The sequence below is a fragment of the Thunnus maccoyii genome, chromosome 8, assembly GCF_910596095.1.
Source record: "Thunnus maccoyii chromosome 8, fThuMac1.1, whole genome shotgun sequence".
Lineage (NCBI taxonomy): Eukaryota > Metazoa > Chordata > Actinopteri > Scombriformes > Scombridae > Thunnus > Thunnus maccoyii.
Genome location: NC_056540.1, coordinates 13,152,304 through 13,166,414, shown reverse-complemented (window position 1 = coordinate 13,166,414; position 14,111 = coordinate 13,152,304). Strand labels below are relative to the sequence as shown.

The 14,111-nt window shown below is 41.1% G+C and overlaps 1 protein-coding gene across 1 annotated transcript; it reads right to left on the bottom strand.

The window, feature by feature from the left end:
* Positions 1 to 8,035: 8,035 nt before the first annotated feature.
* Positions 8,036 to 11,769, bottom strand: rhogd (ras homolog gene family, member Gd). Its single transcript, XM_042419408.1, has 2 exons — positions 11,688 to 11,769; positions 8,036 to 11,085 (listed from the first exon to the last, which is right to left on the bottom strand). Exon 2 carries the CDS (start codon positions 11,054 to 11,056, stop codon positions 10,481 to 10,483), a length of 576 nt encoding a protein of 191 aa, XP_042275342.1. The 5' UTR covers positions 11,057 to 11,085; positions 11,688 to 11,769; the 3' UTR covers positions 8,036 to 10,480.
* Positions 11,770 to 14,111: the final 2,342 nt, after the last annotated feature.

Below are 14,111 nucleotides of genomic sequence, written 5' to 3'. Positions count from 1 at the left end.
TGTAGAGGAAGAAGAGCTCAATCAGGGACAGAGCTGCGATTTGTACGGAAGGTTGCATAAACATGTAAAGTGTTATCTCTCATCTTTGTTTTTCCTCCACCTGTCTACCTCCTCCCCTCTCCTCTCTTCAGTTACGCTCTTCAGGATGCGAGTGTCTAAGTGTCAGCCTGCAGATTACCGTAGCCTGTGAACGAGCTAATTTCCCGTTTCCATGGTCACAGAAAAAGCTGTCAGTCTCGGTATGTCAGATGTTATAAAAGCAAACCATCTATTAGAGCTCTCAAACATGCACCATCTACACTCAGCTTCATACACAGAAAAACACAAACACAGGTACACACACACACACACACATTGAGATAATCTCTGCCAATTTTGTTACAAGAAAAAAACACTGGAAAGTTGCTATTTCCTGTTGATGTTGAGTCAGAATTTCTACAGATGTGCATTTTATCAAATGACGGTTGTGAGTATTAAAATGTTTTTGAGGGTTTTTTTTTCCAGATTCCAGCTCTCAATGTGTATGCATTATTCATGTAGAAGATTATCTTCCAAGAAAGAAGCTTTCTGACATCTATGAGCATGATATTTGCAAAAAAGTCAGTATTTGTGTACATATAAAACATGACAACAGATGTTGAAAATATAAATCAGATTATTTCACAGAATAAACTGGAATTTTAGAGGTGAAACCACTGAAATACAGATCCATTTTGGTGTGGATATTAGTAGAATGTTTAAAAAAAAAAGACATATTTAGATAGAGTGTTGCCCAATATTGTAATAAGCGCTGATGTGAGTCTATATAATTTTACAATTTGTGGTCAAAAGTATGTGGACATGCCTGTATGTATACTTTTGGTCTGGGGCTGTTCTTCAAAGTTTCGGCCCTGCTCCTTTGCTACAGTATTGTGTTTCAAACTTTGCAACAACAGTTTGGAGAATGCCAAACGCCCCCATGCACAAAGCAAAGTCCATAAAGAATTGGTTTTGTGAGTTTGGAATTGTAAAAACTGCTTGACCTGTAAAGAGCTCTGACCTCAGTTCCATCCAGCACCTTTGGGATGAACTGGAAAGCCAAATGCGAGTCAGGCCTTATCATCCATCATCAGTACCCGACCTCACTAACCCTCTTGTGGGCAAATGAGAGAAAATCCCTGCAGCCAGGTTCCAAAATACTGTGGAAAGTCCACATACTCTTCAACACAGTTGTTATCTATAAGAAAGGTCTGCAGCGTCTATATTTCCTGCATGAACTGAGACAGTTTAGAGTGGACAGAGATATATTGGTCCTCTTCTATCGCTCCTTTGTGGAGAGCTTTTTAACTTTCTGTGCCATTGCCTGGTATTTTTCATTGTCAGTGAATAATAAAAACAAACTGCATAAGATAGTCAATATGTCCAGTAAGACTGCTGGACAACAGCAAAATTGCATAACGATGACCCGTGAGTCCCGAGTGGTGAGGAAAGGGCAGGCAATTATTAAAGATGTATCACATCCCATATAGGACGCCGTCCCTCTGAATCAACCAGGCTCGGAGATCATTGGTGCCTACTAGTAATGCATTACTGAACAAACTGAAACAGAGATAACTGAACCTCTGTGTGTGAGGGTGGGTGCTGCACCTTATAATATGAAGAACACTTTGGTGATATGTTGTGTATAGGTCTGTGATTATGTTGAGGTGTTCTGTTGTTGTTGGTATTGTAGTTGTCTGCTTGTTTGTCTGACAATTGCTGTATGGCACATGATGGATTTTTGAAAATACTAATGAATATCTATCTATACTTTTGACTTGTGGCACATACTTGTTTGGGGCATGTTCAAGACAAGTTTGAGTCACTTCTGAAGCCATGCAAATTGCAAGTCAACTGCAAATTGTTCAGGTCTCTGACTGCTTACCACTAAGATGATATTTGAATATCTTCATTAAAGTTGTCAGTAGGTGTTTTTTTTTCTCTTTTTTTAATATAGAACAGGAACCAAGTCCCTTTGATCAGCCTAATTATTCAAGGTTTGTGTGATTCCCCCAAGCTTCAACTTGAGACTTTTTGCTTTCAATTCTTAAGTCAAGTCAAGTCTTCAGAGATTTAAGTCAGTTATAAGTGTGACTTTGTTGAGAGAGCAATCTCATCACAAGGTCCATTTAGTACAGCCGTTCTTGGAGCTTTCGATCATATCACAAGATCTTCATCAGCAGATAGATAAATGTAAATGTCTTATATTTCTGTAAGCTGTATTCTGACTCATTTTTGGTTCATTTATGTTTTATATCACCAAACATCTCAAAATATGAATCTTAAATTCTACCAAGGAGGACGAAAATATCCATCCACCCACGTCTGGATCCTTTGGGTTTCCAAGTTTAAAATCAGGACAAGAGACAAACACAATGAACATAGGCAGCAGTAAATGCATACATTCCTCTGTGGATCTACTGAGACAGAAACAAAGAGAAAAGGACAGAGGGAGATGGAATAAAAGAGGGAGAGGCAGGGAGCAAGAAAACTTTTCTTTGTTTACTTTGTGGGAAGCAGCTACCCCTGGGAAAGTAGCATTTTTTCCTTTTATCTGACATAGTTCTCACTGACTACCTAACTGCAGCTTAAGCAGTTGAAGCACTAACAGCTGTGCCTAAAGACAATGGGACCAACATCAGTTACTGTATTGCTCCTTGAGGGGAAACAGTTTTTTTAATCAGCAGATCATTTTTCATTTTGTCTTTTTGTTGAAATGCAGATTTTGCACCGCACTGAGAGGCAGCTATGAGGTTTATGTATTGAGAGCCAAGTACAACAGTCTCCACGCCAGTGACGTGTTCCCTGTCCAGAAGAGGCTCAACTGTGGGGGCTGACCTCTCAGTAATCCATAAACATCTCAGACCCAAACACACACACGTACACAGACGCACACATGCGCACAGAAAACCCAATCCCCTTTTCCTCACATGGAACTAAAGACAATTGGATTAACATTCAGACTGTAAGGACTCTTTCCTTCACAGCTTATAGCACCTGAAAGTGCTGTGACAGTGTCATCCTCTGTGACAACAAAACCCTAACAAATGGAGCTAAACCAATGAGAGATATAAATGTGCATTTCAAAGAGCAGAGATCCGTAGTAAGAAGTGATTGCCTCTGACCGCAGAAAAAAAAAAAAACCCAGGTCCAAATGGGAAGAAAAATGGGCTCCCTTCTCCTCTAGAAAATATTTTCCACCTGGTTAAACCATACAATCTACTGCGATGTGAGCAGAACGGTAAAATCTGCTTCTCAAAGACGAAACGAGTGAGATCAAAGCAGGCACAGCGCTGCAGGAGAGCTGCAGTAACCAAGGTGGCACAGGATGTTCTGTCTTGACACAGGCGGAGGTCACAGTCCCAGACACACCAACCCTTCTTATATGTGTCGCTGTTTCCGCAGCAGCTGCAATCAAACATCAAGAGAGTGTCTGGTTGCTCTATCCGTCCGTCAAGTTGCATATTCATTTGGCTGAGGCTTACAGATGTATTCAGAGTTGGCAGCATTGGGGTGGGGTTTATTACCACGCAGCCTAAATTGCTGAGTGACCTTTTGCTCGCTGCCTGCATTGACAAGTTTGTGAAAAGGTTCCACTCACTTGCTGATGGATCCCCCGGATAGCTGACACAGAAAGCAAACTAAAGCCAGAGAGAGGACGAAAGGGTGGGGGGAGAGGATAGGAATGTGGAAATGTGGCTTGTTTAGACTTCACAATGTTTGGTTTCACGCTGTCTTGTAATTTTTAGAGTTATGACAGCTCAGACAGAGCATAACACCAAAGTCATAGCTGGTAATTGGATAGGGCAAAAGGCTCTCTGTGTGTGGTCCGTGTAGGCAGTCACATGTCCCATCCAATCTTAATGAAGAACCACAAAGCTCTAACTCGCTTCGCTTACATCTAACCACAGTTTATCCCACAAAGATCTCTCCTTTTCTGTCTCTTTCCTTTTCTCACTTCATCACTCCAAGACCCGAGAGGGTGTGAGCGTGATTCTGAAAAGTGTCAGCGTTGACTTGCCCTGGCACCTCATGCCATCTGGCCTCTCCCCGCTGCGGTGATACAGACATCAGTGAATGACAGCGTGTGAACAGGCTCTTGTGGATTTAGAGGGATTGCGCATCAACAATGGGCGGCCACATACACGGGACATCTAATCAGCCCGGTTTCACTCTGCGTTTGTTTTCAGAAGAAGCGTTTGAGCAACAAGAATGCGAGGAGGGCACTTGAGGACTTTCTGTTCCCAGCGCTGTTACTTCAATGATTCACAGGCAGCATTTTCCCACCTCCAAGCTGCAAATCAACATAATTAATACTTAAGTAGACCTGGGTGTGTGTTCTTTTCTTCTCTTTGTTCTGTTCCTCTTCTCGCTTCTCTCTTTACACTCTCGTAATAGATCAGCGCCTACAGGTCTTCATTTGGGCTGGTTCCGCTTTGTCTGAGAATATTGATGTAAACACTAGAATAAACTGCTCATTTAGAGAAATAATTTGACATTTTTGGGAAGTGTGCTTATTCTGTTGTCTTGCCAAGGGACACATTAATAGCACCGTCATGTTTGTATGCTAAATATGAAGCTACAGCCAGCAGCCAGTTAGCTTAGCTGAACTTAAAGACTGGAAATAGCTTCATCTAACTCTCAGCAAAAAGTCTATAAACGTCTTTCTCAACATGTCGAACTACTCCTTTAAACCAACAGCTCAGTCCAGATGACCTCAGGAGGTAGAAAAGGTCACCTTGCTCTATCTTAATTTACCCATCAATTTTACATCCTCTACCCCACCCTCTTGCCTTCATTTTACATTAAAAACAACTTGGCTGATTTCTCAATCATCATTTATGCACTTTTGCTGTCTTTTCATTGCTGTCTAAGCACTGCACACTTTCTCTGTCCGCCCCGAGGAGTCCTATCTTACAGAACCCCCCCGAGGCCCACTTTTGTCAGTTTTGGATAGTGGAAGGTTAAATTACAAAACCGTAATTTATTGCAAACTGATTAAGATTTTGTGTGTGTTCATGGAGTCCATCCCCTTCACACACACACACACACACAGGTTTACTAATGTCACTTTTGGGCTATTTACTTAACCATAACCACTACTTGCCTAAACCTAACACTAACCTTAACCACCGACCGAAAAATCCAATCCAAAAGTTTTACCAATTGTACACAGCTTTTGTCCCCAATTGCACAAGCCGTCCCCAATCAATTCGTCTTAAGTTTGATGTGTGTCCCTGAAAGTGCCTTCAGTCATACCCTCCCCCCAGCACACACACACACACACACACACACACACACACACACATATACAAACACAACACTGAGGTGCTTTATTGGATGACGTGGCTCAATATTAATTGTGGAAGACTCTATGGTGTAAGAATGATTTCATATTAAATATCTTCAGCCATATATTCCTGGAAATATAAAATGAAATGAGCAACTTTTCATTTTTACAATAAATTGCATTTAAAATCAAATCCGTGGACATGGATTTGTAATTCGAGGGCCCATATTATGAATCCAAGAGCACGGTTTATTAATCGTGCGCACAGATTTCTAAACCGAGAGTACAGTTTTATGGATCTTTTTTTTTTTTTGCCTCAGATAACCCCAGGGGCTCAGAACTATTTTGTTGCGAACACAGCCAACAGCCTTCACTCCCCTCTGTGTTCCTTTGCAATCTCATTTTCCCTTTTCCTTCTGCTGGAACAGGTTGATTTGAATGCAGAACTGCAGCTTTCTCAGTCTCGGTCTAGCTGCGGGCCATGTATTAGATCAAGGCCTTTGCTTTTTCATCTTTAGACAAGGAGAAGAAGAGGAATCTCCCCAGTTCCTTGACTGAACGGTGCTGGGAGCTGCCCGGCCTCTTAGCTTTACCCAGCACATCATCAAACGGACAGTGAGAAGGAAGAAAGGCACAAGGGAGATTGAGGAGTGATCCCGGTGGAGGCCAGCACTCCCACTCGCTCCACGCTGATCACTCAAAGAAAGGAGATCTGTTGGTTGGTTCACCCTGAGCTGTACATTTCAATCAAAACGCAGAAGAGAAGAGAAGAACTCATTCCATGCGAGGTTAAAACACAAGGGTGCATGTGTGACTATGCAGCATGGAAAGATTCACATCATTTACAGTGCACCGTTCTGTTTGGTGTCATAAAAAGATAAATACAAATGTGGAGAGCTGGATGGGCCCTGCTCAGCACTCATACTGTATATAATATGATTGCATTTACAGTATATGAGGTGGGTGTGTAGGAAAGGCCTTCCAGCATGCACCAAGGCAACAGGCTCATGAACATATGTGTCATTTTCTGTATGTTACTGCATTGTTAATGCTGTTATTGTACCCCACACCGTCTCCAATGTTTTCGCACTTCCATTATTGTATTATTCCAATTTTCTTATTATGAGCAAATGTATTAGACTGTGAGTCATTTTTGTACTTGATTGGTGAAGTTCTCCCTAATGTAATAATTGCTTAATTGTTAATGATAATATTACATTTTTAATCATTGTTGATACAGCTGTGTTGATTATAAAACCATTATTCAGCTCATAAGTCTTCTCTTAGCTATATTAGATCATCTTTCCTCTGTCTGAACACTCTGAGTTTGAGAATTAGACTTTAATCTACTCATGCTTTTATGAACTTGTAGCAATATACAATTCATTTTTTTTGTCTTGATACCAACTACATACAGTCTACAAGTGAAAGTACATTTAATAGAGTTTAGTACTCAAATGACAAATTCATAATACCACAGCTGAATGTCATATTTTCTTGTTAAACTGGTCTTTTAACGGTCAGATTTCCACCAACAGATTAACCAACATGTTCACATCTTAAAGTCTTATCTACATTTTTCAGGACTCATTTTAAGGACTCAAAATGGGTTCATGTTTGGGGCACACCCTAAAAATTATTGGTTATGATCCAGCCAACTGTGAATAAGCCTGTTGTTGCTATGATAAGAGCTTTTCATCATTATTTTAAGCCTGAACTGAAGAAGTATTTAACTCCTATAAACAAAAAGGGAGGAGGAACAGTTATGAGATGACTGACATATGTACACATCACACGCCTGTTGTCATCCACTCACCTAAAAATGGATCACCTTAAGCGACCCAAGTCTCATTAATCCGCTTGCCTGAGTTAAGCGTATTGCAGACAGCAACACTCGTTCATCCTTTCTCATCCTATCTGGCCATCACACTACTCAGGCATGCCTCTAAGCGCTGTTTTTTCCTGAATGCCTTTTCAATTCATTCTTGGCAGAGTTCACTGAAATAATACATCAAGGACTATCACAGGCAGCAACCGAAGTTTTACAAGCTGTAAACATACATTCAGCATTGTCGTGGTTGTAAAACATTCAGAGACAGACCGCAGAGGAAATGAGCTCTGAATGTTACTGCAGTGATGTTGTAATGAGCCTTTGGTGGAGTTCAACACATCTGTCACTTGTCAGAGCCACCACCCATAAAGGTCAAGGGAATTTTTCAAAGTATGCAGCATGCTGAGTTTTTAAGCCTCTGCTACTGATTGAACTTGTGGGTGTCTGCTAAGTTGAATGATGGCTCTGAAAACAGGATGGGTATAGATCATTAATTCCAAATCTACAGAAAAGGGAAGAAAAAAAAAAACTGGCTTTGAAGAATGGCATTCATTGTGGATGATATGGAGCTGAGCTTGAGGACTGTGTCCATCTAGTGTTCGGACATGGTAATTGAAATAGCGTTATATGAGAGAAAGTGAACTATGTTTTGTATTCTACAGGAATGTAGTGTGGTTTCCTGAGCTGAAAATACAAGTAGCTGTGTGTCAGTGTGTGACTCAGTTTTGTTCTACACCTCAGTATGACTTTATTCTTCCATCATTGTCATACAGCTGTGAAGTGATGTTTTGATTATGTGTTAGTGCTAGTTATTGTCAAGTCTCAAGGCAGCCGGGGTAAATCTTTCACTGCTTAAATAAAGAAAAAAAAAAAAAAACGAAAAACAAATACAGCGCTTGGCTTTAACCACCATTTTATTTGGCATAATTTAAAATCATCTCACTGTTAGTTCATTTATACAAATATGCTTTTGTTATATATAAAACAATTACAAACAGATTTCTACAAATCAAGTTCCCAGTGTAAAAGCGTAGTACCACGCGCACGGTAGCATACAGCTCCGGGACACAGACAAAGCCCACAGGTGTATGTTCCACTTCAACAGCGTTATCTGAATGAAATTAGGACATGGCCAAAAAAAAAAAAAAAAAAAAAAAAAAAAAGCTCACCACAGTTGACAGTTTGACGTATTGTGTACTTACATTCAACCTTCCACACGCCTATCTGGGAAATTTTCACACATCTTTTGGCAGATCTCAAACCACGCATTGCTGTTGTTTCACTACACCTCTCACTCGTGTTGCACTTCGTTTATTCTAACTTTACACAGGCCATAATCTAGGCTGACTTGTAATATATCCATTCGAATGAGTAAATGAAGATAACTATAGTAAAAGGGTTGCTGTTATTACTGGCAGCTGTAAGCACAAATGAGCAACCAGTCATTACTTAAAAAAATATTTTTATAAAATGTATAAAAATCCTCAGATGTGACAAGGCACGTTCCACCAACGCAGCACTTGCTAACTTTATGTGCGAGTTGTGCTTGTGCCTTTGCTCTCTCTGCACCATGCAATGCAGGGATGTAAACCACAATCTGTTAAGAGCTGTGGGCCGTGAACGCTCTTGTTTCACAAATGCATACAGACTTGCTGAGCGAGATGTCAGTTTAGCACCTGCGTCTCATAAAGGAGGGCTGCAAGAGCAAGTGTGTTTACTGGCTGGAACTAAAAGCAGAAAGCTTCTGAAAAATTACAAAAAGTGAAACCCAGAGTTGGTTGGACCTGTATTTTGAAAAGGTCTCGTGGCACTATAATGAGAACCTTCGGGTTTGACAACGGAGCGCTGCTGTGGTCTTTGGTTAAGATAAGGCACCCGACCAAATAAAAGGCTCCTATCATATTGTAGATACACTGCTGTTACATGGTAGAAAAATTAACAAGGCAGCTATGACACTGCTTCTTCCAAGATGAAGTGATAATTCAACTAAATCAGACAACATAGGAAAAGAAATATATAGCCTAGCACAAGCCAGTTTAAACATATTCTGGTATTATATGCTATACTGAATCAATTATGCAGTGGTCATAGTCTGCTGACCTTAAATGTAAGGCAATAACGCAATTGACAAAGGGTCGTCATGGAGTTCTGGTTTAACAAATCTGAGTATTTACTACAACACACAAACAATCTTACTGATCAAATAAACATAGGCTATTACAAAAAATATATTCAACTTTGGCCATAACCGCACTCGTAGGTTAAAAAACATTTGAGGAGTAAATTTACAGAGTAAATTCAACATAATTAGACAAAATACAGTCTCTGTGACCCCCCACCCTGTCAAAAAGGTCATTCTTAGGCATGTTTTTAATGGCACTCGGTGTGAGTCTCAAGAGTAAGACGTAGACAGAGGAGAGCTTGTACGACAACCTGACTTTCTGACCGTCCGCTTGAGAAATCCAGTACCAGCATGGGTTAATTTGGCAGAGGCCTTACTACACCTGCTCCTCTATTACTGAAGAGGGCAAATGGTCGGCTGCTTTTAATGGGTCCAGCTTATCTTCAAAGGCCTACTGGCTCTTCCATGCGTGGCAGTGAGAGAGCAGTGAGAGAGGCTGGAAGGACAGCCTGCCAGACAGCTCTAACATGCCAGACTGAGCACAAGGGGAACTGCAGCTTTAGAGTTGAAACTCTAATCTGTGCATACTGGTTAAGGGGAACTGGCATTTGTCCGGGAGTCATCACACCTTGTCTGGACTCAAGCTGCTTGAAATTAAAACTTGCTCACCCTCTACTTGGTTGTTTATTACATCTAAATAGGCAAGTCAAAGCATTCATAATGGTGAAGTTGCTTGAGACTCATGAGATGCAACCTAGGTGAGAAGTATGAGGTAGTCACTATTTCTCCACCTGAACAAAGGTAGATCTCTTCTCTCCAGTCAAACAGGGTAGCTCGGTTGGTTGGTTTGGATGTTATTATGGCTTGTGACAACCATGATCAGCATTTTGTAAGGCAAAGCAGAGAAGCTATAAATCTAGAACAGATGTAAAATTGGAAGAAAGTGTAAATATCAAAAGTTAAAATGTAAGAAAAATAGAGGAGATCCGGTCTGTTGCCCCCATTTTGGCATTGTCACTTTGGTGATGTTGGCAACGGCATGAAATCCTCCAGGAGATGAATAAGGAAGAGAGGAGTAGCAGAAGAGCTGAAAAACGAAGTCTTAACTGCTGGAGGTGGCATGGAGGCAGCCAGATGACGACCTTCGTTCCTCAGCCTCTCTTTGCATCTGTGGATCCCCCATCATCCCCCTCCACAGTCCAAATCTGGGAACCGTTTATTACAACAGCACACACTTCTTGGTGTTCTTTTTCGTGACTGGATACAACACCGCTCTCACAGCTTCAGCAAACACCTCCCTGACACCTTCCTGCAGCAGAGCTGAACACTCCATGTATTTAACAGCCCCGATCTGCTTGGCGAGGGCATTGCCCTGCTGCTGGGTGGTGGGAGCCAGGCCCTGCTCCTTCAGCTTCTTTACCGTTTCTGCATCGCTCCTCAGGTCTCTCTTGGTGCCCACCAGGAGGATGGGGACGTTGGGGCAGTGGTGAGACACCTCAGGATGCCACTTGTGCCGGACGTTGGCATGGGAGGAGGGGCTGCCAATGGAAAAGCAGATGATGAAGACGTTGGTCTGGGGATAGGAGAGAGTGCGCAGGCGGTCATACTCCTCCTGGCCTGCTGTGTCCCACAAGTTGAGGCTGACAGTACGGCCATCAACGCTCATCTGAGCGCTGTAATTGTCAAACACTGTGGGAATGTATTCTTCGGGAAAGGCGTTGGTGGTGTAAGAGATGAGTAGGCAGGTTTTACCCACTGCCCCATCACCCACCACCACACACTTTATGGTCTGCATCCTGCCTACGACCACTGGGGCTGCAGCACCTGACAACAGAAAAAAAGGGCACCTGGGTGACTACCAATTACAATACTCCAACTCTGTGAAGCTAAGCTAAATGATATGGCACTAATTGTTCAACTTTAATTGATTAGGGAGAAACTGCTGGCCTATAACTCTGAAGAGACAGTTCATACAGCTTTTTACCCAGCTAGCAAACCAGCTAGCCGCCGCCAACATTAGCTCATCGACGTAATTAACGTTACATAGCTTAGCTACAGATTCAGCCGTCCATTTATCAAGAACTTCTGGAAAGTTCAAATCACTGGTGATTGATTACACTACAACAATTGAATCGAAAGCGAGACGGCGATTCTCTGGCGTTTATTTTGTCGCCCTGATCACTTTAGGATACTAGGCGTTCCCCACTGGCTAGCATCAGGCTAAGGAACTAGCGCCTTTGGTGGTTAACAAGCTAGCTAGTTAGCAAACAAGTTGAAAGTTAATTTGCAAGCCACATGTTAAAAAGGTCTGTTCACGACCCGACAACTCCCTACAAGTTACTCGGAAAATTACATTCTATTCTAATACATGTCCTAGAGGTAGAAATTTGCTGTAACAAGGAAATTTGAAGGGTTTTGTGACTTACCGCCACTTGGCTTTCGATCTCTTTTTGCCTGGTATAGTCAATCACAGCCGCATCCGGGGAGCTGTCCATTACGTAAAAAGAGACGTACGGAAACAATGCAAGCCGGGAGTTGTAGTTTCATTTTGTGATAGTTGTTTCCATGACACTAGATGGCAGTGTTAAGCCATTCTGACTTTAATAATAATAATAATAATCATCATCATAATCATAATCATAATCATAATAATACACTTAATTTGCACTTTTCATTGATAGTGAAACTTAAAATGCTTAATAACATAGAACACACAACATAAAGAAATACTAATATGAGTTAAGATGAAAACGTTTCTATGATTTAAACCTCACTGTGAGTTGTGTTGAAAACTGTATTCTGAAATTTGGCGACAGGAAGAATAATTGTTAAATAAAGTATTATTTGTCTTCCATCTCAAGTGATGTGACTTAGCAAGTGGTGGAGTAAGTATTGATATATTTTATTTAAAGATCCTATCCACACATGTTTGACAAGATATATGCATATAAATGACTCTACTTTGAATAATAATTTGTGTGATATTTTTCCTCAAAATAAGTTAAATTGTACTGTTAAAATCCTTTAAATCGCATCTACTCCTTCCCCCTCATTAAAAATCCCAGAATCTATTCATGTAAATATATTTCATTTTAGAAGTTTAACTGTTGGACACAAGATGTTTCCTACTTCACTGAAAACCCCATTCTCAGTGTTTGTGCACTGGAGGCTTCAAGTTTCCACATCACACTTGTTTAAGTTGAATATTGGACCAGAATTGGCTTCCAAACTATTTGTGATGTCACAAATCATGATTATAGGCCTGCTCATAAAAATCGGATTTTCAGTGAGCACAGAAAAACTTTTAACTTTCAGCAGATGAATGTGAAAACAGCCTTCAAGAGTCAAACGCTGCACATACATCATTCTGCACAGTGAAGCTTAAACATTCAACTGTAGGAACAAGAAGAAAAATATATATTTGATTGGAGGGGGACTTTAAGTAAAAGTAGAAATGCCTTCGTAAAAATAAAGTAGAGGTAGTCATGCAGAATGGGCCCTTTCATAGTGTTATGTTATTTGATTGGATTATTGTATCAATACTACTGATGCATCAACATGTAAACAGCATGTTTATGATGTAGCTGGTCATGGTGGAGTATTATCACTTTATATACTGTTGCATAGTTAATCTGTAACAATGTGTCATGTTTTATTTTACACTTTTTATGTAAAATCTTAATCTTCAAACTAACTACTAACCACATATTTTAAATACATGTTGCAGAGTAAAACAATGTGTGACTCTGAAATGTAGTCTGGTAGAAGTATAAAGTAGCAGACAATGGAAATACACAAGTACATGTACTTAGTACACAACTGTACTCAAGTGAAGTACTTTCCACCAGTGTTCCCACTAATGCAGACAAAGGACCCAGCTACAAACATTTGCTTGTAATCAGTATCACATTCAACTGCCAGATTTATGAATAGTGTCTGGCATGACATTTTTCCTGTGTAAGAGACAACATATATTTCTTTCTGGACTGCAAAGATGATAAAGGACAACTTCATTTTCCATTCATGTGACCTGATGACTCCAATAACTGACTAATAATCACTTTAAAATAATGTAAACCCACACACTGTGCAACCTGTCTCTCAAAAATGACACCTGCTGAAAAGTGTTTTCCTGACCTGACAGACTCCTATCCAACATTTTAACTGTCATTGTCAATGAGGGAGGCTGTTCCTGGATTTTACCAGTCTGTTAACCTTTCAAGAGGAGACTGGATGCATGGACGCCTGCACTCTTGCTTTGGCTTTACCCTTTTCTCTTGAACTTGCTACATTCTCACCATTAAATGCCACTGTGTGTGTCACTGTCTATGCATACATACTCAACGTAAAACAATCCTGTCTCCTGTCTGTTGGACCGCATCCTCTCTTTGGTCAGCACTGGTCTTAAAGCCCATATATCACTTATTCACCTTTAGACAAGTCATTATTCTTTCTAAGCCAATGCTTTCAGATCCAAGCAGAATACTCGAAGGCAACTAAAAGAGGTCTCACTTTAGACTACTCTGTCCTGCACCCCTGGAGACCCGCTGATGATGTCACCTCTATACACTGAGGCAGGTTAAGAGGCCAGCACTGACCGACAACCGGACACTCAAGAACACAAAGAGGCACCAGTTTATTGCCTTTCCCAAGAGGTTCTGGCGTCACTGCGGCCTATAAAGAGAGAATTCCCACTGGGACCCTACACCCACAGTCACCCTCCACCCCAACCCTTGCACCCCACTATTCTGCCAGGAGATTCCCCGGGACGTCTGTAGCATTTCCATGACAACAGCCACTGACAGGATTGGGGGTGACTGTGTCAAGAGATGCAGTAAGAGAGAGCCCAG

What these genes read in the sequence shown, in the direction of transcription:
- rhogd (XM_042419408.1), bottom strand. Translation starts at nt 11,056, where the DNA reads ATGCAGACCATAAAGTGTGTGGTGGTGGGTGATGGGGCAGTGGGTAAA.